This window comes from Mercenaria mercenaria, unplaced genomic scaffold (genome assembly GCF_021730395.1).
Source record: "Mercenaria mercenaria strain notata unplaced genomic scaffold, MADL_Memer_1 contig_3934, whole genome shotgun sequence".
NCBI classification, from domain to species: domain Eukaryota; kingdom Metazoa; phylum Mollusca; class Bivalvia; order Venerida; family Veneridae; genus Mercenaria; species Mercenaria mercenaria.
The window spans coordinates 33,332-59,747 of record NW_026462122.1 but is presented as its reverse complement, the minus strand read 5'-3'; the positions used below and the strand labels follow the sequence as shown (position 1 = coordinate 59,747).

General features: G+C 35.6%; 1 protein-coding gene across 1 annotated transcript; it reads right to left on the bottom strand.

Annotated features, from left to right (window-relative positions):
- Positions 1-67: 67 nt before the first annotated feature.
- LOC128553548 (rho-associated protein kinase 2-like) lies at positions 68-25,942 on the bottom strand. Its single transcript, XM_053534731.1, has 5 exons — positions 25,805-25,942; positions 22,923-22,994; positions 5,223-5,489; positions 3,755-3,947; positions 68-572 (listed from the first exon to the last, which is right to left on the bottom strand). The coding sequence occupies exons 1-5, from the start codon at positions 25,930-25,932 to the stop codon at positions 372-374; spliced, it is 861 nt and encodes a 286-aa protein (XP_053390706.1). The 5' UTR covers positions 25,933-25,942; the 3' UTR covers positions 68-371.
- Between the last annotated feature and the right edge of the window lie 474 nt (positions 25,943-26,416).

Sequence of the window (26,416 nt, the reverse complement as noted above, 5' to 3'; positions counted from 1 at the left end):
CGCTCAATGATTTGCCTGAAATTATTTCAAAATCGTCTAGTATTTTCGTTATACATATGGGATAAATGACCACCGCCTGTCCATGTTTGTTGAAGGATCGCAAAAATTTGAATACCATTGGTAGATCAGACAAGAAACATTTCTGTTGAACTACTATGAAACCGTTTATGAAAAAGGAAGATTTTCAAGGTTCCTACTACAGACGTACTACGCCTGCTTGCGGCAGTATGTTTATAGACTTTGTGGTATAAGACTATCTGAGCCAAGTTTCATTAACTTCCACCAGATTGCTTCAGAGCAGACTTCGCTTGAAAGAGGGTGATCACAATAGTTTCGTGCTAAGGTGAGCTACATATTGATGGCAACTGAGACTACATTGTAATAGAGCGCTGTACCTTTGGTGTGCTACTATTTGTTTCTTCCAAAGAAGCGATTGTCGCTGGGATAATATCCTCATCCGTGCATTCTTTTGAACATTTTGATGGCTTGCTTGGAAGTACAAGTGTACACAAACTGTCTTTAATCTTTTGACCATGATCGCTTGAAACATCACTACATAGCTTACTTGCTTTCTGAAATATTCAGATTCGGTTCAATGTTAGAAATGCCATGTATTACATAAATGTTACTACCTCTACGGAAGAAGTGTCTAGAAAAATTATGATAATACAAGTTTTGAGGTTGACTAGGTACGAATAATTTTCAATTCAAATATATAAATCGTGAACACATAATAATAGCGTACTATTTACTAAATCGCTTAGCGGTCAATTTGGTGAAACGAAAAGTTTTCGAACGTTGAGGCAAAAGTCGGCATAATATTATTCCTGAAATATTACATTTTATGTAATGTTGCACGTCTGATAAACTAGAAAAAAAAAACAAAGACAAATATCAAACAGGAAATGCCACGTACCAAAAACGCAGCATCCCCAAAACGAAACCCACAACACGCAGACGCGTACACCACAAACACACACACACATACACGCACACACACACATAGCTAACAATTTAGGACAAAACGAACACACAAAGGAACACAGTTGAGCATCGCCTTGGAACGGTCAGTGGCAAAAACACCACTGGGGAGCTTAAACCGGTTTATGGTGCGCACCCAACCTCACTCTTACCCCCACCATGTTCCAAAGACAGGGGACAGTGTAAATAAAAGTAATCCCCTCCAGGTGAATCTCTAACACACGTAATAAAACAAAAAGGCATGGCATGTAAAACACAAAAATGCTCGTGTATAAATATATAAAAAGCAAACCTTTAGAACCAAAAACGTATGTACTCAATGCCTTTTCAGAAGACAGAGCAACAAGAGAAACACCCTTAAGGGCCCGACGAAACAAGCCAGAAGACAGATATCAAAACAGTTCAGTCCTGGTAGGATTTAAAAACTGCTTATCATAGAGTCCTCCCCCTCTTCCGTCAAACACAATCAAAGAGGGAAGCGTAGTGTCCAACTGTAAACGGGTTGAACACTAAACATGCGGTATGTCTCAAGACAGTTGGGTCGTAACCTCTTTTAATAAAACGTTTTATAATTTTACCAGATACATTTGGAAAATTACCATGACCCAAGATCTTACGAAGTTTGTAAACCACATCCCCATAACAACGGGTTTAGAAATACCTTCTCGCAGAAGTGTCTTTAAATTACTATTGAATTTTAAACTAAATCAGAATTACGATAGTAAAATTTAGCAAAATATTTACGCAATTTGTAATAACGGTAGCCTTGCTAGAGAAGTTTACTTGTAATATATTGATTACGTTCATTGAAATGCTTGACATGACTACACGCTCTGGCAAACCGAATTAATTCAGAAATATATACCCCATAAGATGTAGCCTAAGGTACATCCCCATCCAAATAGAAGCCATAGTATAATCTCATTTATCCGGGTAACATAAAATAAGCACGGATCCGGCATACGGAAAGGAAAATTATCCTGCGTATAACTGTCGTCCCATGCGGTTATTTACAAAATCAGAAACATCCTTTCTAAAGATAAAAAATGACTCCAAAATTGGTGGCCCATAAAAATGCAAATTATGCGCGTATCCTTTGAAGCGTAGCAAATATCTAAAACAATAAGCACATAGATATATAATCTAATCTGACCGTATCGGAAACAACTATATAAGTTCACACCAATAAACAGTTTCATTACAAATTACAATTTCCATGTAAAGAATTTTCATTGAAATATTTACCCATACACGCCTTATTTGAAAACTTGCGTTACATCCATTTTTTCAAATACGTCTAGCAAAATAAAGCACATGATCCTGCCAAATTTTATTAAAACACTCTGAAGTTTTGAAAAATCAGGGTTTAATCAAATTCTACATTGCAGCAAATAATTTAAATTATTTAACTGGCTTAAGTGGCTTTATCACTAGAATGCTATTAGTATCTCCAGACTCAAACTAGATATTAAGGAAAGGTAAAAAGTCTTTGTGATGTAAACAAATGATAATATCTTTAAAAATATTCCCTGTATCGAAGAAGATACGGAGCAGAAATGAAGTTAAGCAAATTGACCTTAACTTCCAAGTAAGACATTGACCTTTGATTCAGCGACCTGGTCTGTACGCTCTGGTCTTGGTGAGATAAACAAAAGATGTTAATTTTATGAACATATTCAAAGCGGTTTAGACAATATGGAGTTGGTCACTAAGCAAAGCTGTGACCTTTACCTTAGATCTAGTGTTATGCACTCTTCAAGTTAACAACTGAGGCTTTGTTTTATGAAGACCTACCCCAATGGTAAGAAGATATAGAAGGAACACGATTGACATACGGTCGGACGGACCAGCCGTCATGTGTACCGCTAACAAACCCCCATATACTTTGCATCGGGGGTAAAGTAAATGTGTCCTGCAATGCTAAATTGACAAACTTAACCAATTAAATTGCAAGGAAGTTTTTCAGATTTCATTCATTTATGATATGTAGTTATTGAGATATTAACTAGATGACAATAAAGGACATTCTGTTGAATTACGGACGAAAAAGCCTTAATTTTATCAAAATGATAATATGAGTTATGAAATCTGTGCCATTCAGTGAAGTTTTTATCAGTTTTTCTCAGTAAAGACTGATATAATAGCTTGCTGAAAATCATTATCATGTTGTCAATGCATTATGTCGACGCCGAAGACAAAATCAGACCAAGCCAAAAATGTCAGAATGCTATGTCATACATAAAGTCATTGATCAATAATCTGAGTTGATATAAATATGTACTGTATAAGACATTTGCGTATTATTTTCTCTATACATTTGAAGTACAATGACCAGTAGACAAAAGCATACAGTTTCTAGTCATTACAAACTTCCCTTTTTTACAAACCGTCGTCTTATGGAACAACGTCCAGTCTGTTTTCCTACCAACTCTTGAATCTTTCTAGCAGGTATTATGCCGACATACATGTAATTTGATGGAAGAAAGTGTGTTTTAACCTGTAGTTTTGTATATGTAACACTGGCAAACTTTGACATCTTAATGTTCCACATACATTATTCTCTTTTATGTCAATACTTTTGTAAACATCGTTCTTTCGTACTGACTGCGTGTATATTAATAATACACAAAACGTTTATTTAAAAGCATTCGAAGGTAGATAACTGAGATATTACAAGTACAAAACTATATAAAAATACAAATACTCATTGTAGACGAATGATCAGGTGACACCCGGATATCTGAATAAAAAGAAAGCAAATTAATTTCCATACCATTACAAGTTCGAGCATAAAAGTGGTCTTTTCTTTTTCATTTTCGATTTGTAAGTCTTCAAACGCGTCTGTCCATTCATTATCATACAACTCTGAAAATTCCTCCGCTAATTTTGTTGGTCGTTTTTCATCACTGAGATCAGCTATGTTTGGATTGTTGTAAGTCAAGTTTGCGCCAGCCACTTTACTTAACCTAGACAATATAATTATTCTTAATTAGATCATAACATTGTGACACTCTTCTTTCCAGTAATATGTAAATTCATTTGATATTTACATTGTCTTTTCTCGAAATTACTGTATTGTTACTGTAGTATTGGTACGTAAAACATTAAGATCTATTCTGAGTTGGTGGCACTTTCACAGTTCAAATCCAATCTTGTCGAAGAAATGTACATAATCAATCATAATAAAGTGCATTTGGGTAGAACTCTGTTCTGAAATGCAAATCAAATGTATATCATCGAACTATGTTTTGAAAGTAAGTGTCATACTTGATTAATTAAGTTCATGATATCTACAAATCAAATTTACCAATTGATTTGAAAATGCCTAGATATAATATTCTTGCATTCGCTTATTTGCGCAATAAAATGGGTTCGAGCCTCACTCGGGGCGTTGAATTCTTCATGTGAGGAAGCCATCCAGCTGGCTAACGGAAGGTCAGTGGTTCTACCCAGGTGCCCGCTCGTGATGAAATAATGAACGGAGGGGCACCTGGGGTCTTCCTCCACCATTAAAGTTGGAAAGTCGCCATATGACCTATCATGTGTCGGTGCCACCGTTAAATCCAAAAAAAAAAAAAAAATAAAATAAATAAAAAAAAATTAAAATAGTAACCAACAGCCAGTTCCTTACATTCAGATTCAGATTTCAACAGAAGCACTATTCAAAACGGAAGATTCAAATAAAATTAAAAGTTAGCTAAGTCACTTCAATGCTTTAAATCATGTATTTGCAAGAAAAATCATCTATGAAGCCTGCACCATAACGGACACGTAACGTCTTGACGTACTCGTATATGACGTCACTTTAATGCAAAAGTATTTTGACGTGTTCATGTGGTAATTTGTTCAGACATTTATTTACTGAAAACGTTAAATCGGTTTCATTAAGTTTATAAGTAATACGTGTGAAACTGCTTTACATTATTAACGTGGCAACTTAAAATTAAAATGTCGTTATCGTTTTATCGTGTTTTCACAATAAAGTAAATCATTTTTGGTCACAGAGTGGTTCTTTTTCTTCTTTTATTTAATCATTTGAAATGTTTTGAACTTGTATGAATGGGAGAAAATAATCTGTAGAGCATTTAACTTGTTAGAAAATAAAAAGAACTTTTAAAAATGTTTACTTTCATTTAGAAAGAAAATATACTTTCTACATAGTTTACATAAGTATATTACTCCAAAGGCTATCCGCATTTGTTTTGGCCATATCTGGATAGATAACCAAACATATAACTTACCTTAGTAATAGATCTTGTTTTTCTCTTGTAAGCGATCCGTTTTTTTCTTGTAATGACTGAATTTGTTTCACTAACTCATTGTACTGGTAACTTAATCCATTGAAATTAACACTTTCTGCCTTAATTATGAGATTGAGGTCTTTCACTTTCGTTTTATGTTCGCTTTCATCTTTCATTTTCTGTTCATTCGTTTTCTTGATATGTTCATGGAGTTTTTGTATGTACGTTTCATGGTTAGCATTTTGTTTTTCAGCTTCTTTTTTTTCTCTGAAAATAAATTCTACTGTGTTTTGACGGCAAAAACAAAATTACATTTAGACAGACCAAAATGTTAATGCTAGCGTGTCAGTATGTGTTGTAAAAATGCCAGTTGAAAGAAAAACATACTGAGGAATATACTAGGAAAGGAAACAACTATCAATTGCTTATTTAAGAGTGTTCGATCACATTTAATGGGATTGGCCCCCAGATCGTTCGACAAAAACAACAAAAAATATTTTAGATATCTGGAAATAAATGCTATATTTCTTAAGAAGGCTTAAAAACGTAATTACTGTCAAACAATATGTTACGGAAACACATGAAAATTTGTTGATTTTGCTACTTATTACGATGAGATGGGAAGATCAAATTTTTAAAGATTCTTCTAGTGAAAATCTGACTTGTGTAAAGCGCTCACAAATAAGAGTGCATTTTTTTTTTAATTTCGAACTGATCAATTACTTGATCAAAATCCGACTAAATACTGTCTTTACTGTTTCTAATACTGTCTAATATAAGTAGACAATATCCGAATACTGGTTACCATTAATAGCCTTATTTAAATAAAGTATAATGTTTCAAAGTGTGCCGACCTTAGCTATCAAGATGATTATCAAGCAGTCTTACAAATACAGGTTTAATAACTTTGTATATATGCCTTTATTAGAAAAGTCTTTGAAACTATTCAAATTAAGTCTCTATTTCCTAAGAAAAGTAGGAAACTCTCAAAGACTTATAAAGACTGATGGAGTTTTTGCTAACGACTGCATACGTTAAAGCTAGTAACTGACAGTTTTGATTAAGCAAAGAATGGCTACGTTTATAGTTTGTCTGTAAAAAGTGCAGTGCCACCTGTGCAAAATATTATTTTATAAACCCTATCACATGAAACATTTTATCGCAAGAAATGAAATAGACAAATTACACATATGGGATAAATTATGACTAAATAAAAACAAGAGGACCACGATGGTCCTGAATCGCTCACCTGTCCCCACATGACCCAGTTTTGAACTGAGCATGAAATCGTTTTTTCTATTATTTGACATAGTGACCTAGTTTTTAAGCTCATCTGACCCAGTTTTGAACTTGACCTAGATATCATCAAGATAAAAATTTTGACCAATTTTCATGAAGATCCATTGAAAAATATGGCCTTTAGAGAGGTCACAAGGTTTTTCTATTATTTGACATAATGTCCTAGTTTTTGAAGGCTTGTGACCCAGTTTTGAACCTGACCTAGATATCAGCAAGGTGAACATTCAGACCAATTTTCATGAAGATCCATGAAAAATATGGCCTCTAGAGAGGTCGAAAGAATTTTTCTATTTTTAGACCTACTGACCTAGTTTTTGACCGCAGTTGACCCAGTTTCGAAATTGACCTAGATATCATCAAGATGAACATTCAGACCAACTTTCATACAGATCCCATGAAAAATATGGCCTCTAAAGAGGTCACAAGGTTTTCTTATTATTTGACCTACTGACCTAGTTATTGAGGCACGTAATCTACTTTCGAACTTGACCTAGATATCATCAAGGTAAACATTCTGACCAATTTTCATGAAGATCCATTCAGAAGTATGGCCTCTAAGGGAGGTCACAAGGTTTTTCTATTTTTAGACCTACTGACCTAATTTTTGACAGCAGTTGACCCAGTTTCGAACTTGACCTTGATATTATCAAGATAAACATTCAAACAAACATTCATACAGATCCCATGAAAAATATGGCCTCTAGAGAGGTCACAAGGGTTTTTTATTATTTGACCTACTGACCTAGTTTTTGACGGCATGTAACCCAGTTTCAAACTTGACCTAGATATCATTAAGGTGAACATTCTGATTAATTTTCATGAAGATCTATTGAAAAGTATGGCCTCCAGAGAGGTCACAAGATTTTTCTATTTTTAGACCTATTGACCTAGTTTTGGACCGCATGTAATCTAGTTTCAAACTTGCCCTAGATATCATCAAGATAAACATTCAAACAAACATTCATACAGATCCCATGAAAAATATGGCCTCTAGAGAGTTCACAAGGTTTTTTTGTTATTTGACCTACTGACCTAGTTTTTAAAGGCACGTGACCCAGTTTCAAATTAAACCTAGATATCATTAAGATGAACATTCTGACTAACTTTCATGAAGATCCATTGAAAAGTATGACCTCTAGAGAGGTCACAAGTTTTTTCTAATTTTAGACCTACTGACCTAGTTTTGGACCGCATGTAACCTAGTTTCGAACTTGACCTAGATATTATCAAAATGAACATTCTGACTAACTTTCATAAAGATCCCATGAAAAATGTGACCTCTAGAGTGGTCACAAGCAAAAGTTTACGCACGGACGCACGCACGGGCGGACGGACGACGGACGCTGCACGATCACAAAAACTCACCTTGTCACTTTGTGACATGTGATCTAACAACGTTATAACGAAATGTCTGCACTTCCACTTAACGTATTTTACCAGTTTTATTTGTATACCACACATTTGATTTATATGATGGCATATTTCTGTATCCACTTAAAACAGAAAATTCGTATAGTTTTCGTTAAAATTTAAAAATCTTTCATGAAAAAAACCAGTAAAATAGCTCTTGTTCTAAGTGATAAAAAACCACAACTGTGCAAACTCTTGCACTTCTGCATGCGAAAATAAATAAATAATCAAGACTTTTTTGCAAAACCATGCAGAAATATGGCAACAACATGTTTGTTTTCACGAAATCTATAAAATCAAACCTTTTTGTCTAAATGGATGTAAATATACTTTATTATAACCTCTAGTATAAGTATGCATGAACTGTTATATGTGCACCTAAGATTCAAAAGGGCACAAAACGTGTATAGTGTCGTGTAACAAGAATGTAGCGGATTGGATTATAAGTGTACATCGGTTTTGATGACTTAATCTCTTTGGATGTTTGCGGTTTGGACTAATACATTTAACTGCTAATTTAAAATAAAGTTTGTTTTCAGTAATGTTTTCATATTTTACGATAGTACATGTTCAAATATGTCTCCCGGCAAACCAAGCATGGCCTTTAAGCATTTATTTTAGATTATTTTAGATATACATGCTTATTAAATAGGGATGTACAATTTAAAAAAAATACACTAATATGTTGATCAATATGAATGCTAATTATTCTAGTGTATTTAATCAAACAGATGTTACTGCTAATAATTCTGAAACCAGTCTTTTCAAGAATTTTTAAAATGAGTATATACATATCCCAGCTGATAATCAGAAAATATGTGTTTAAACTAAAGAAGTGAACAATGCATGATTGTTTCAATTTGCTACACATTGACGCATACCTCACAAGTAATTTTGTTTTAGCACTTGCCCAAATGAAGGTGAAAGGCATAGTTCCATGATCTGCCGGAAATACTTTAAGCGACAGGTTCAATATATACTGTTTGCTATACAGGGCTAACACCTTATCATACCCCAGTGGTGGTTTTGTTAATGTTAGTTCCAAGGTGACACTCATTTGTTTGTATGTTTCTTTCTTCTACGTTACTTACACGTCTATATATCCGTGGCCGAGTGGTTAAGGTCGCTGACTTCAAATCACTTGCCCCTCATCGATGTGGGTTCGAGCCTCACTCGGGGCGTTGAATTCTTCATGTAAGGAAGCCATCCAGCTGGCTTACGGAAGGTTGGTGGTTCTACCAAGGTGCCCGCTCGTAATGAAATAATGCACGGAGGGGCACCTTGGGTCTTCCTCCACCATTAAATCTGGAAAGTCGCCATATGACCTATCATGTGCGGTGCGACGTTAAATTATAAATCCAACAAAAAAAATATAATTTTTCTCCTATTGGATATGTTTCCCTTTTCTTGACGAAAGTTAGTGCAGGATATTTGTTATTATAAGAACATATGGATATTTGTCTTTTGTAAGTATACAATTTTAAAGCTCTTGATGTTGAAAAAAATAGTGGTTTATCTTAAACTAACAATAAAAGAGGAAAGTATGCGTAAAAAGCGTTGTTTTAGGTATTTTAAACCATGTGCAGATGACCTAGTTTTTGATGCAATGAGAATGCTTGTGTATGCGTAGCGATACGTTTTGTACTATAATTGATGTTTTGGCATTCTTTCGTAATAAAGAAGGTTAAGAGAAATCTGAGACATTTGCAGTAGTAAAACATGTTTAATCATCAACTATACGTATATCATATGTTGACCTACTTGTGGGTATTTACATTTACGTACCATAAGATAGGCTGCAAGGGCAGAATACATAATATTGTTAATTATGCATGATAGTTTGTTAGTAAGTAAGTCCCATTAAAAGCTCTGTTTCCTTCTGACTTCTGTTCTAACTCCACGACTGTTTATATACATTTCGATGTAAAAGGGTAAATATCAAGTTTAATAGGGGCCAATAAAGATAAACTATTCAAATGCCATGCCACTAAAAAGCTAACTGAATGAACCAGTTACGCAAATAAGTACAAAAGGGTCAAGCATTTTGGTAAGATGTAAGCTTTAGTCATATATATTTACCTTCTTCTGATGCTAAATAAGACCCCTGCTTACATACATGAACTTGACCATAACTTGCTAAATCAAGTCAAAATAACGGCGTATTTTTTTGAAAGAACAGACGAATCCTGGACGCCTGTGCACTGCATGTTGGATAATCAGAATGAACCAGCGTTTGAAGTTTCATTTCATTCTTAAAAGTGATATGTGAGGTACCTGCTTATATACCAAAGCTACAGCAATATTTAGTATGTATTTAAACCAGTATTACTGGGAAGCGGCATAACTTGCAGATCCTTGCTTTGCATGTTAGATCATCACAGATAATTCATTCTAACTAATGATTATTGAGATATCTCTGTACGTACAAACAAGAGGGTCAAGGTCGCTCACCTGAGAAACAAAACATAACAGTGTAAACATGTCTGACCTAGTGATTTCATGGAAACATGTATTCTGGCCAATTTTCATTAGGATTGGACCAGACATGTGGTCTCTTGAGTTTAAACAAGTATTTTCTTTGATATGACCTAGTGACCTAGACCTTATCACAGATGACTCATATTTAATTATGGCCTAGATGTCATCAAGGCAATCATTCTGACCAAATTTCAATTGAAAAATACAGCCTCTATCACATACACAAGGTTTATCTTTGTTATGACCTAGTGACCTACTTTTTAATCCCAGATAACCATTTTTCATACTCGACCTAAATTTTATCAAGGCAATTATTCTGACCAAATTTCATGAAGATCAATTGAAAAATACAGCCTCTATCACATACACAAGGTTTTTCTTTGATTTGACCTTGTGACCTAGTTTTTGAGCAAGATAACCCGTTTTTAAACTCGGCCTAGATTTCATCAAGGCAATCATTCTGACCAAAATTCGTGAAGATCAATTGAAAAATACAGTCTTTATCGCTTACACAAGCTAAATGCTGGCAGACGACAGACAGTAAGACAGACGCCGGACGCCGGACATCGAGCGATCACATACACAAGGTTTATCTTTGTTATGACCTAGTGACCTACTTTTTAATCCCAGATAACCATTTTTCATACTCGACCTAAATTTTATCAAGGCAATCATTCTGACCAAATTTCATGAAGATCAATTGAAAAATACAACCTCTATCACATACACAAGGTTTTTCTTTGATTTGACCTTGTGACCTAGTTTTTTACCCAAGATAACCCGTTTTCAAACTCGGCCTAGATTTCATCAAGGCAATCATTCTGACCAAAATACGTGAAGATCAATTGAAAAATACAGCCTTTATCGCATACACAAGCTAAATGCTGGCAGACGACAGACAGACGACAGACAGTAAGACAGACGCCGGACGCCGGACATCGAGCGATCACAAAAACTCAGCTGAGCATTCAATTTAGTGAATTGGGAAAAAAGTCATACCTTTGTAAAAAAGCAAACTAGAATTTTGGAATTATAGAACATGTGATCATCACATTGAACAACTTGTTTTCCATAAATTCCCACTAGTCATTACTGACATAACATCTTACAAATAAGTAACAAAGAGTACGCGGAAGTCGACGAACAGGAGAATGCAATAACCTTTCGTATTCTTCAAGTAGTCGAGGTAAATCATCTTGTGGAAAAGTGAAAATAAATAATGTGTACATGGGTTGCTTTTAAGTTGATTGTTTTTGTTCATGTCCTAAGCATTTACTAATTCTTCTTCTAAACAAGCAATTGACAGATGTGATAATCAAATGAAAATTTATTTTAAAAGAATTTAAATCAAATCACCATCGAGACGGTAGATGGAACCCAGGGTTTCAAAAACGAACAACTTGGATATCTACCCGGTCTGGTACTCAAAGGTACTTAAGCTACTTTCTTAAAACTCGTGTTAAACCTACTTAATAGGATATCTAGTGATTCATTTTGAAAATGTTACCGGAAATGAATTCGTTATTAAACGTAACACATTTTTATGCACCGGTAACAAAACTTATTACAGGTACAGTGCCAATTTCGAATCGTTTATACAGAGTTCTTCCTTTTAGCTTAGGTATTTAATTTTATGACCTTCAGTTTATTTTTTTCCCTAAATTTTATGAAATTCATAAGAAATATTACCTCTGATATCACAGAAATAAACGAAGGAGATAGATGTGATTGTATCTGGTTTTATCAACTTTGATACCGACTTTTCGTGCAGGAATGTGAATTAATTTGCAAACCGGTGCATATACTAAAGAAGAGAAAAGTGGAAACTTCACAGGTCGCTCAACACGACAAAAACAAAAATGTTGCAGACTCGGTTTGATTGAGCCTGTTCATGGACGGTAGTGGAAATGCATGCTACCGTCCACGCCCTCTAGCCCCGGGTTGAGCAGAACTCAACATTTAAACATGCTAAAAGTACAAAAAGTAATTAGAGACATCCGCAGATGTATTTAAACGGCGATGAACATGGAACCTTCAATGATACAGTCAAACCGTTAACTTTTCAAATACTTGAATTCAAACCGTTACACACATAATACATATGTTCGACTTACAGTGGTACTTTACTCGCAAAAATATATATACTTTCAGTTTAGAAACAGATGACAAGATACGTGAAAATGTTTCTTCTTTCTTCTTTGCTGATTCTTTTGATGGTACAATTACAAGAGTTTTTATAACAACATTAGAAAGTTTCGTTTTTGCTTCTTAATTCCCATAACCTGCACGTTTTTATCACTTAGTAACTAAGACTGGAATGATCTGATCTTTTCATATCAAATTACTTAAACCTTAGATTGAAAACTGAATACGTAGTAAATCTTAATGTAAATAGTATGTGTTTAACCGTAGAAAATATCAAAACTTACGTGATGTTTATGAGATGTTTTGCTCGAGAGAGGCCATATTGGACAAATCCAAACACACGGCTACCGGTGTAGTTACCATACATTGCTTTATATACTTATCTTTATGCAGTACTGTATGGTGGTACATGTATATTTCTGCTTACGATAATCATAAAATGTTGATGAACTTTCGAGAAACAGCAATACTTTTCGCGAAAAATTGAATTTAGGAGAAAGTTTTTCTTGTAAATATTATCGGCTATCGAGAGTATAAGTCGAAAAAGTGCCCAGTATTACATAAAGATAACTCTACAATCAATCTTTCATGAAAGCTTTTAAAATTTTTCGCAAATTCTTTTTCTGTACATGCCATTTCCCCTTTGGCTTGTACAATAATTTTGGTTATTTGTATCAGTATCTTGCAAAATTCTTATGTCAGTAATTTTGTACTACTAGTCACTTTCAGAGTACTCATTTTTAATAGATTCTTTAGAGAAAATAATTATCTGGATTAGACACTTAAAATCAGTAACTGGAAAGAAAGAAATTCGATGAAAATTCGGTACAAATCAGTATAGGTGCAAACAATCTTTTATCTACAATCATTAGATTATCTGCAATATACTTGTGAAGTTTAGTCATTACAACATTGTCATATTAACATATAATCAACAACTAGGTTAGGAGAAGTTTTATAGACATGTTAAAGTAATTCCAATTGTTCCTGATCTTCACACCCTATTAACGACTGTACCCCCATCTTCCTCTTGCGACTGATTTAAACAATAAACAGACACCCTGAAGATATCGTCTAGAAATTAATTAGTTTGCTTTACACTGTGTGTGTATTTAAGTATAACGATAAGTCTAACATAAATATGTGTATATGGTGATATAATAGATGAAACTGAAGGTAATATTTACAAAATGCTGACAAAATGTTGACTTATCACACTCCTTGCATGAAAATTCACTCGACCAAGTCACGAAACTGGTGAATAACACGTCAAATTGATTTGTAATTGATTTGTAATCCAATAATCCATGATGCTTTCTGCAATAAGCATATGTACTCCATAAATATATGTAAATAAGATGTTGCATATCTGTTTGCGTTTCTGAAAGAAATTAATTTTTATCTAGTCGGTAAAAAAAACCCATTCACTGTATGCCGACTTGCCAATTTTGATATTTGATCTGAACGCGTATTTAAGACTGACACTATATTCCATTTTGCGACTACAGTAGGTGATTAATGTCCTTAAAAGGCGTGAATAAAATAAACAAGAGGGCCATGAAGGCCCTGTATCGCTCACCTGACCTATTGACCTAAAGATAACCAAGATCAACATTCGGACCAAGTTTCATTAAGATATGGTCATAAATGTGGCCACTACAGTGGTAACAAGCTTTTCCTTTGATTTGACCTGGTGACCTAGTTTTTGAGCCCAGATGACCCAATATCAAACTCATCCAAGATTTTATTGAGGGTAACATTCTGACCAAGTTTCATTAAGATTGGGCCAAATTGTGACCTCTAGTTTGTTAACAAGCTTTCCCCTGTGATTTAACCTGGTGACCTAGTTTTTGATCCCACCTGACCCAGATCTGAACCTGACCTATGGATCATCAATATTAACATTCTGACCAAGTTTCATTTAGATATGGTCATAAATGTGGCCTCTAGAGTGTTAACTAGCTTTTCCTTTGATTTGACCTAGTGACCTAGTTTTTGACCCTACATGACCCAGATTCAAACTGGACCTTCAGATCATCAAGATTAACATTCTGACCAAGTTTCATGAATATATATCATAAATGTGACCTCTACAGTGTTAACATGCTTTTCCTTTGATTTGACCTGGTGGCCTAGTTTTTGACCTCAGATGACCCAGATTTTAACTTGACCTATGGATCATCAAGATTAACATTCTGACCAAGTTTCATTAAGATATGGTCATAAATGTGGCCTCTAGAGTGTTAACTAGCTTTTCCTTTGATTTGACCTAGTGACCCAGTTGTTAACCCTACATGACCCAGATTCAAACTGAACCTTGAGATCATCAAAATTAACATTCTGACCAAGTTTCATGAAGATATAGTCATAAATGTGACCTCTACAGTGTTAACAAGCTTTTCCTTTGACTTGATCTGGTGACCTAGGATCCCAGATGACCCAATATCGAACTCATCCAAGATTTTATTGAGGGTAACATTTTGACCAAGATTCATTAAGATTGCACCAAACTTGTGACCTCTAGAGTGTTAACAAGCTTTTCCTTTGATCTGACCTGGTGACCTAGTTTTTGACCCCAGATAACCCAATATCAAATTCTTCCAAGGTTTTACTGAGGGTAACAATCTGACCAAGTTTCATTAAGATTGGGCCAAAATTGTGACCTCTACAGTATTAACAAGCTTTTCCTTCGATTTGACCTGGTGACCTAGTTTTTGACCCCAGATGACCCAATATCGAACTCGTCCAAGATTTTATTGAGGGTAACATTCTGACCAAGTTTCATATGATTAGGTCAAAATTGTGACCTCTAGAGTGTTAACAGTCAAATTGTTGACGACGGACGGACGACGACGGACGACGGACACAGGGCGATCACAAAAGCTCACCTTGATCACTTTGTGCTCAGATGAGCTAAAATATACGTACCTAATTGTCTCTTTTGATCAGTCGTCATGTATATAATGTCATTTAATGTCGAATCCCTCGTGTTGTGCATGTACTAATCCATTTGGGATGGGGGTGGAGTGTCTGTGACTCGCTATCCTACTTAATTACATAATGAATTGAATGCTTCAGAATTGTTTATTGCAGGTATTCCGTGTTGGTTTTACAGACATATTTTATCATAAAATACAGAATTAGAAACTGAAAGTATACACAGGGTCCGTCTGTCTATTCCATATGAAAGTCACGCGAAGAACTGTTACCTGACGACTTCAAAATGTCGATGAAATGAGACAGGAGGGGACTATAGGTTGACCACCGTCTGTCTGTCCGTCTGCCAACAAAATGATATTCTGATTTTAAATAAAACTATTGCACCTACAAGTAGCCTGCGAATGGCCGTCGTGATTACTACCTGTCGAGATTTAACCGTTATTTCTCATGTTTGAAATAATTTAAATAGTGATAACGCTAGCACACGTCGAGAATTTGTTCTTGCGGATTTATACCCTGGTCACAAGAACGCTACGAGCTCCGTAAGAGTAGGTTTTCAGTCGAATTTTGGCAAATTCGTACGGCGACCGTACGGACATCGGTGACTATTACGAGCGTCGTACGGAATTTTTGAACGAGGACTCGGGAAGTCGATGGAAATGGTTCACCGAGCTCCTGAGTTGTCATGAGCTCGTAGAGATTTTCGAAGTCGGGAGCATCTCGCAAGAGCCCCGTACGAGAACCGCATGGGTCCTGGAAGAGCTCATACGAGCATCGCGGATTTGGAAAACTGCAAGGCTTGCCGATGCTCGCACGACTATCGCAGCGGACTCGCACGGTCAACGTACGATGTCCATACGGTATTAAGGGACTCGCAGGGCCTTACGATAGCAGTATGGGCTCCGTACGAATTTCTTAATAATTCATGATAGTATAGAAACAGGAGTATAGTTCAAGATACTCTCGAGGCATTGTACAGATTATATAAATTAATATTGACTTTGGATGTGATCGCTTCAGCTAAGTAGCTACAAAAGGACAATTTTTCAGACTCTGCCAAACTGGTTTATTCCTGTAGCATGTATACCGAATGTGCACCGTACGAGCGCCATACAAGCCAAAAGATATTTACGAGGTACGGCCGGGCTCCTTGCGAACTTCGCACGACTTGTCTGCGATGTCCGCACGGATAGCATTGCATTCTCTAAAGATCGGACGGGGCCCGAACGAACTGTGACCACACGCTTCCATTGTATAGAGATTGTAAAGGATTCTAAAACTGGTGAAGTCGTACGATTTTTTAAAACCGTACGGACATGGTACAGTCCTGTGACCAAGCTATTAGTCGTTTTCATTGCTAAGCCTGGCTCAATCCACTTCCGTTGGTATAAAAATGGCATGAGTTCTACCTCGTCTTTCTTTTAATTTCATCGGCAAATTCAAACATTTAAATCGAAAGCTGTGTGTTATTCGGTGAGTATAAATGTATGACAAATAATGGTCAAATCACGGCGGGTAGTCATCACGATGGCTGTATGTCCAGACGAAGCCGGTTCCTGTTATCGCACCTACCTTGATTCTTCACACACACGTATACTATTTAAGCTCACCTGTCACGTAGTGACAGTGTGACCTTTTGTGATCACCCTTCGTCCGTCGATCGTCCGTCCATCCACAATTTTCTCGTAAACACGAAATAGACCAAAATTTGCATTTGATTTTAATTAAATTTGCACACAACTTGTATGGGCATATATCTTGGTTCCTTAGAAAAATGGCCAGATCCCATTACGGGTTCAACATTTTTGGCTTGTGAACACGATAGAGACCACATTTGCAATCAACTTTAATCAAAATTACACACAACTTGTTTTGGCATAACATCTCGTGTCCTTTGGAACAATACCAAGATCTCATCACGTTTCAAGAGTTATGGCCCCTTAAAGGGCCAATATTTGCTATATTTTTTGGCTTGTGAACACGATAGAGACCACAGTTTGCTATTAACTTTAATCAAAGTTGCACACAACTTATATTGCCATAATATCTTGGTTTCTTTCGAAAACTGGCCAGATCTCATCATGGGTTAAAGAGTTATTGCCCCTTAAAGGGTCAAAATTTCCTCGTTTGGCTTTTGTAGCCATATACAGACTTCATTTACGGTTTGATTTAGTACAAACTTGCAAAATATCTTCAACAACAATAAATCTTGGATTCCATGATGGTTCCGTTAGATCCAATGATAGGTTCCGGTGTTTCGGCCCCTGATTGGCCCCCGAAAGAGCCAAAATTTAATAATATTTAACTTGTGAACATGATAAAAGTCACATTTTATATTTGATTTGAACCACAGTTACACAGCGCTTAAGTCACAATAAGATCTCGGTTCCTTTCTCTGTTTATAAAATTACTATCCTGGAAAGCGGCAAAATTTTCTATTTCGACCCTTTCAGCCATATAGAGGTTTTATTTATGTTTTGATTTGATAAAACTTGCACAGAATGATTATCTTGATTATCTCTAGGCCTGTATCGAAACCGGATCATGTCTGCTCAAAAACTAGGTCATCAGGTCAAATCAAAGGAAAATCTTGTTAACAACCTAGAGGCCACATTTATGACCCTATCTTCATGAAACTTGGTCTGAATGTTTATCTGGATAATTTCTAGTCTAGCTTAAAACTGGGTCATATGGGATCAGAAACTAGGTCATCCAGTCAAATCCGTCCAAATTTCGTATCCGTTCCATAACTCTGTCATCCATAAAGGGATTTCAAATATTAATTGACTCATATGTTTTCCATGATGAGACGACGTATCATAACAAAACCCGAGTCATAGTTCAAAGGTCAAGGTCACAATTGTAGGTCAAATTTCAACTGGGCTTTTTTCCTGTCCGGTCTAACACTCTTCCGTCTAAAAAGGGAATTTAATATTACTTGGCACAAATATACTTCATAATGAGACAATGTGTCATGCACAAGTTGCAGACCCCTAGGTCAAAGGTTAAAGTCACTCATGGCAGTCAAATGTTTACATAGCATGAACAGTGTCTTATTCGTGTTTCGTTCACAGCTCCGTCATTCGTTAAAGGGTTCAATGACATTTTGACACAAATGCTTCCCATGACGAGACGACCTGTCATATGCAAACCCCGGACCCCTGGCTCAAATGTCAAGGTCACAATTTGGGTCAGAGGTCATCAGGGCTTTTTTTCCTGTCCTATCAATAACTCGGCTATCCATAAAAGGGTTTTAATATTATTTAACACAAATATTCTCCACGATGAGACGACATGTCACGAGCAAATCCCGTACCCCTAGCTCAAAAGGTCATAATTGGAATTTAAAGGTCAATAGCGGTTTTTCATGTCCGGTCCAATACTATGTCATCCATCAATGGATAATAATATTACTTGGCATAAATGTTCCCCTGGATAAGACAACGTGTCATGCACAAAGCCTGGATCATAGGCTGCAAGGTCAATGTCACTCTTGGAAGTCAAAGGCCGAAAGGGCTCCTTGTGCTGCCCATACTATAACTCAACAACCTTAAAGGGATTTTGATATTACTTGACACAAATGTTCACCACCTTGAGACGTTGTCATGTGCAAAAACCAGGTCCCTAGATCTAAAATCAAGGCTATACTTAGAGGTCAAAAGTCAGATACAAGAATGACATTGTCCAGATCATTCCTTCTTCATGCATGGAGAGATTTTGATGTAACTTGGCACAAATATTTACCACCCTGAGACAGATTGTCAAGTTTAAGGTCAATGTCACACTTAAGGTCAACGGTCAAATTCAAGAATAACATTGTCCGGAGCATTTTTTATTCATGCATGGAGGGACTGTGATGTAACGTGGCACAAATTCTCACAACAATGAGACACTCTTGTTAGCTCTCCTGAGCCAAAGACTCAGGGTGAGTTATTGTGACCGCTAACCGTCCGTCGTCCGTCCGTCCGTCCATACGTTCCTTTAAAAAAAATTCCTCCTAAACCATCAGGCCAACTTTGATGGATGTTCCTTTGATGGTCTTCTTTAAAAAATGTTCAAAGAACTGAATTCCATATAGAACTCTAGTTGCCATAGCAATCGAAAGGAAAATCTTTAAAAATCTTCTTGTCCAAAACCACAGGTCATAGGGCTTTTATATTTGGTATATAGCATAATCTAGTGGTCCTCTACCAAGATTGTTCAAATTATGATATAGATACCTCCTGCAATCCGCATAAAAATTATATTCTAAATCATCGTGTAGCAAGAAGACCCCTTTAAAATACGCAACAAGTACAGTAAAGGTAATAATAAAAGTAAAAACATTAGTGTGAGCAGAATAAAATACGTTGCAAATAGATTTTAGGAAATGGACCCCTGTAGGATATAATGTATTAATTCGTCGTAATTGCCTCCGTTGAAAGAAGTACCTTAGAAAGAAGAGGGCCCTGAAGGCCCTGTATCGCTCACCTGACCTACTGGCCTGGAGATCAAATCATCAAGATTAACATTCTGACCAACTTTCGCTAAGATAAGGTTATAAATGTGGCCTGTGGAGAGTTAACTAGTTTTTCCTTTGATTTGACCTGGCGGTCTAGTTTTGACCCCACATGACCAAGATTTGAACTTGACCTAAAGGTCATCAAGGTTAACACTCGAAGCAAGATTCATGATACAGTCCACAGTGTTAACAAGTTTTTTCCTTTTATGTTTAACCTGGTGACCTTGTTTTTGATCCCTTATAATCCAGATTCGAAATGCACCTAGAGGTCATTAAGACAGCTGATTAAGTTTCATAGAGATATTGCCATGAATTTGTCCTCTAGAATGTTTACAAGCTTTTCCTTTTGACCTGGTGACGTAGTTTTTGACCTCAGATGATCCAATATCAAACTTATCCAAAATTTTATTGAGGTAACATTCTGACCAAGTTTCATTAAGATTGGGCCAAAATAGCGACCTCTAGAGTGTTAAAATGCTTTTCCTTTGATTTGACCTAGACTACCAAAGTATGTTGAGATCAAGTAATCTGTAATAAAGATTCATGAAGATACAGTCAAAAGTGCTGGCTCTAGAAGGTAAACAAGCTTTTCTTTTAATTTTACCTGTTGACCTAGTTTTTTACCTAAGCTGACCCAGATTCGAACTTGGCCTAAAGATCTGGAGGATTAACATTCTGACCAAGTTTCATTAAGATACGATCATAAATGTGGCCTCTAGAATGTTAACTAGCTTTTCCTTTGATTTGACCTAGTGACCTAGTTTAGATCCCACAAGAATTAGATTTCAAATTGACCTAAATATCATTAAGTTTAATTCTGACCAAGATTCATGAAGATACAGTCATAATTCTGGCCTCTAGAATATTAATAAGTTTTTCCTTTGATTTCTTAACCTGGTAACCTAGTTTTTAACCCCACTTATACCAGATTTGATCTTAGCCTAAAGAGCATCAAGATTAACATTCTGACCAAGTTTCATAGATATATTTCCATAAATGTGGCCTTTAGAGAGTTTACAAGCTTTTCCTTTGATTTGACCTGGTGACCTAGTTTTTTAATCCAGATGACCCAGTATCAAACTCGTCCAAGATTTTATTGAACGTAACATTTTGACCAAGTTTCATTTAGAGTGTAACAAGCTTTTCTTTTGATTTGACCTAGACTTACAAAGTCAGTTGAGATCTGTAATAAAGTTTATTCTTTCTTCAGACTGACACTGATATTTTCTCGGAAAACCATTTCCTATATAAGCTAGTCTAATTTGACCCGGTGACCTAGTTTTTACCCCCAAATGACCAAATATCAAAGTTGTTCAAGGTTTTATTGGGGGTAACATTCTGACCAAGTTTCATTAAGATTTGACCTATTTCACCCTCCTTCAATCTTCGTTTGCGGGTTATAATTATGAAAAAATACTACAGGAACACAGGAAATGCCGATGTTTTATAAATCAGTCAGTTGCTAACAGGCATACAGTCATTTTTACGAAACTCGCAAACACTCGTACAGTACTAAAGCAAACATTTATACAGTCAGGAAATCACACCGAATCTTCTTTCACTAACGGGTATAAACAAATTAGAGGTTTCAGCAAATTGTTTACTTTATTTTACCATACTAGTATTAATTCTTTATCCATGAAACAGTGGGAAATACATGTAGATCATTCTTCAAGCAAGAAAATATGTACTTTTGACACCGACAATGTACAATTTCTGGACATTTCAGTGACCTATCGAGTTTTTGCTTTCATTTTACCTGTAATCAGACTAACACATTTAATACAGAAACAAATCATGTTCATCTTCAAATAAAATATAGATAGACGTACCATCAAATCATATCAGTCACTTTAAAATGGTGTTTTTCAACTTTTATCTGTCAGTTTATTGTTTTAATCAGTTGCAAGAGGAAGAGGGGTTTTACAGTCGTTTATAGGATGTGATCTTAACTATTCAAAATTACTTATAAACTATATTCATTCAAACATGACCTCAACACAGTGTGTACTTTATTTAATTCGTCATCAACCGACAAGAACACAGCCTTATACACTTAAGGTTCATTCTATCGAAAAAAGTGCGGGTCTAAATACTTTAGATTTACTAATAAAACGTATAAAAAAGATATACAACTGAATTTGTATTGGAGTGAAGTATACGACCAGATAGCCAAACTACGACTGCGACTCATAAAATGACGAATTTGTAAATAAAATTTGTCATGTTTTTTCTCTCCAAAATTAGGATTGCTCCTTCAATCGGAGTCCACTTTAAATATGTTTATATACTGACAAGATATGTATCTTGTTCCTGTCACCCTTTAAATTACCCCATTGCTGTAAAAAAGCTGAAAATTTACGCCGAAAAAATGTACCTTTTAGTGCTACTATAAATATAAATATTGCACGGAGAAATAGTGTCAAATTCCCACCAAATATAATAAAGGATAGTTCTTCCTCCCGTTTACTTAAAGGGATAGTTCTTTATCAGGATGCTCATATACATCCAATAGCACACTTCAAATGGTACGGTCTTAATGTATTTACGGAATAGCTAACAGTTTTTGTTTTTCTTGCGAAAAAGTCTACAACTGAAACGAAACCTAAACCTTTCCCTTCATTAAAATGTCTACATTTTTTCCAACGGTCAAATTAAATTGATAAATACATAATCGTTCCCAAAGTCGTAATAAATTCTTACTTCCAAGCACGTGACGTCTTTTGAATAATTTGACTACCAAACTATTGTCAACCTTCAGTCTACACGCAAAAGTACAAAGTACTGTGGAAAAAAACAACATATCGCAGCCATTTACACAATTCAAGCGTGACGGAGCTCTATCATTATGTCAAATTATATTAATGCTATTATGTCAATAACAGCCACAAGACCATTCGGAAAAGTCAGAGATTAAAGCTATTTACCGTTTTAGGTCGTCCATCAAAAGTCTTTTTTTCACAAGTTCTTCTTCTTTATCTGTCACTTTCTGTTTAAGACTGCCGATTAAAATACAAAGTGTAACATGCAATATCTTCTGTTATTTTACGACTCATGGTTATCTATGGAATTACTTTTATATTGTTTATGATTGTGTAAATCCTACATTACAAACAGTCCCAAAGGTAAATTATGTTAGATAAGCGAATTTAATGCAAAGGTAACTCATACATGAACATCAAAAAAGATAAGTTTGTCTTTAAAATTCTAAGTAAACATATTTCTGCGCCGACTTTTCAATGTATAATGATTTCATCATCAAAACTTTCACCGTAACCAAAGACTGAACCATGAAAATGGGTTTCACACTTATATATTGTAGATTATCGAGTCAGTCGTATGACTGACAAACTTTACGGCTACAAATCGCACCAGTGGTGCGCCGCTTCAACGGAATTACGTCACTACCGGTGAGCGATTTGCGCACGTGAATTTTACAAATTTACAGTTGGTAATTCTCTTTTCTTTTAATAAGTTTGTTTTTGAAATAGGATAATCAAAACTCGTAGACCGACCTGTACATAAAGAAAGACTTATTCTGGGATATTAAGTTTGATTAGTGTAAGGTACGATGAAACTTCTACATTCCTACTACTGATCTTAATGAAGTTCAAGGATATCTGAATGCTGTTCATAAATGTTTTGTCCTTGCTGCCCATCCCATTCTGAATAAAAACAACTAAATCATCTCCGGTGCCTTATTTTAAAACAACGGCTACATTTTAACCCATTTTAGCAATTTCTTTGCTCTTCAAGTAAGTAAACACTACTGAAAGTACGACAATATAATATATTATGACATTTTTTCATTTGGAATGGATAGATAAGCCAGAAAGAAGCATTTATGCACAGCAGTTTGGTTTAGTTAGGAAACGTTTAGTTAACAAGAGGGCCAAGATGGCCCTAGGTCACTCACCTGAGTAACACACCATACATTGCACAGTGTAAACATGTTTAACCTAGAGATTTAATGGAGACTTTTATATAGGATTGGAGCAAAAAAGTGGCCTCTAGAGTGTATACAAGCTTTTCCTTTGATTTGACCTAGTGACCTAGTTTGTTACCCCAAGTAACCAAGATTTAAAATCATCTAAGACTTCATGATTACAAATAATATTCTGACCAAGAATTAAAAATGTGCCCCTAGGGTGTAAACAGTCTTATTTTTTATTTCACCTAGTTTTTTTTATCTCGTATGAACCAGTTTCTACGGTGGCTTAGAAATCATGAAGATAAATATTCCGACCAAGTTTCATTAAGATATGGTCTTAAATCGTGCCTCTAGGTTGTTAACAAGCTTTTCCTTTGATTTGACCTGATGACCCAGTTTTTGATCCGACATGGCCTAGTTTCAACTCAGGCCTACAGATTATCAAGAATCATTCTGTGCAAGTTGTATTAAATCACAGCATAAATGAAACCTCTATATGGCTGAAAGGGCCAACACAGAAAATCTTGCCACTTTCAGGGGCAGTAATTTTAGAACCGTTGTGTGTGAATGTGGTTAAAGTCAAATATAAAATGTGACTTTTATCGTGTTCACAAGGTAAAAAGTAACAAAGTCTGGCTCTTTTAGAGGTCAATTAGGGGCCGTAACTCCGGAACCTATGGCTGGATCTGACAACTTCATCACGGAATCCAAGATTTATTGATGTTGAAGTTATTTTGCGAGTGTGTATCAAATCAAACCATAAAATGTCTCTATATGGCTACAAAAGCCAAAAATAGCAAATATTTTCCCTTTTAGGGGCCATAACTCTGGAACCAGTGAAAAGGTCTGGCTAGTTTTGGAAAGGAACTGAGATATTATGCCAATACAAGTTGTGTGCAAGTCTGCTTAAAGTTGATCGCAAAATGTGGTCTCTATCGTGTTCACAATTCTAACAAATTTTTGCCCTTTAAGAGGCCGTAACTCTAGAACCCAGGATGGGATCTTGCCAGTGTTCGAAAGTAACCGAGATTTTATGCCGACATAAGTTGTGTACAAGTATGATTAAAGTTGATTGCAAACTATGCTCTCTATTGTGTTCACAAGCCAGAATAACAAATTTTGGCCCTTTAAGGGGCCATAATTCTGGAACCCATGACAGAATATGGCCAGTGTTCAAATGGAACCGAGATATAATGCCAATACAAATTGTGCACAAGTGTGATTAAAATTAGCTGCAAAATGTGGTCTCTATCGTGTTCACAAGCAAAAATAGCAAAATTTCGCCCTCCAAGGGACCATAACTCTGACACCCATGATAGGATCTGGCCAATTTTCGAAAGGAACCGAGACATTATGCCGATAAAAGTTGTGTGCAAGTTTGATTAAAATTGATTGTAAAATGTGGTGTCTGTCGTGTTCACAAGGAATTGTGGACAGAGGACGGACGGACGGACGGACGACGGAGATCACAAAAGCTCAACTTGTCACAACGTGACAGGTGAGCTAAAATGCCGTATATTTTTCATCATACTTCAGGTATTCTTTCAGTATCTAAGAAGAAATTTTTCCAGGATAAAACTTTTTTAATATACAGGTCGGACTACGAAGCCCGATTATTAGTTTCCTGTTCCAGTGACAAAATTATACTGAGAAATGAAATCACTTGCCATAAAATTGTCTATTTTTCGTGCGCAAACCTTTCACCGAAGGTATCGCAATTCAACTGAAGCTAGCACCAATGGAATAGCAGCCGTGTATTTACAAAACATATTCTCTGTAATTGTAGCATAAAATCTTTGTTTCCATATCGGAGATTGTATTAAAACTATATCTAAAGTTATATTAAATACATAATTCAAAAAAGATAATACAACTTACGCCTTATTTGCTTTTTCCATATCCTTTTTGTGTTTTTCATGGTCTTTTTGCAGCTTGTTTTTTTCTTGAGTCCATGTCTTCTGATCTTCTTTTAACTGGTTTTCTACTCTAGACTTCTGTTGTGCCATATCATTATATCTATTTAAGAGAATATTCAATGCAAACGTTAACATTTTCAACTTGATTTATTATGAGATTAAAATTGCGATTTACTGGTGAATACATTCAAAAAATATATAACTCACTGGAACTAAACACTGAATCTTGGATTCTGTGCATACCATTCCCCATTTGGCTTTACTTTATTATTTTGTATTTTATCTTATTGTTAACTGTAAAGCTTGGCCTATCTTAGGACAGGGCAAAACCTACAGTATGATTTTATTTACGAGGGATGTTCAAAAATAACGTAGACCATTGCTGTCAAATGTTGCATATTGTGTAAATAATAATGTGAAACATATCGTTGTAATTCGGAATCTTTCTGTAATTTGGTCATACATGAATTTATCCCAGAGCAACCAATCATATTAAAAGAATGTTTTCCATCTGTGTTTAAAATTGTATTTTTAGAATACTGTACATAGAAAAGCCCATAATGACCTAATTGAC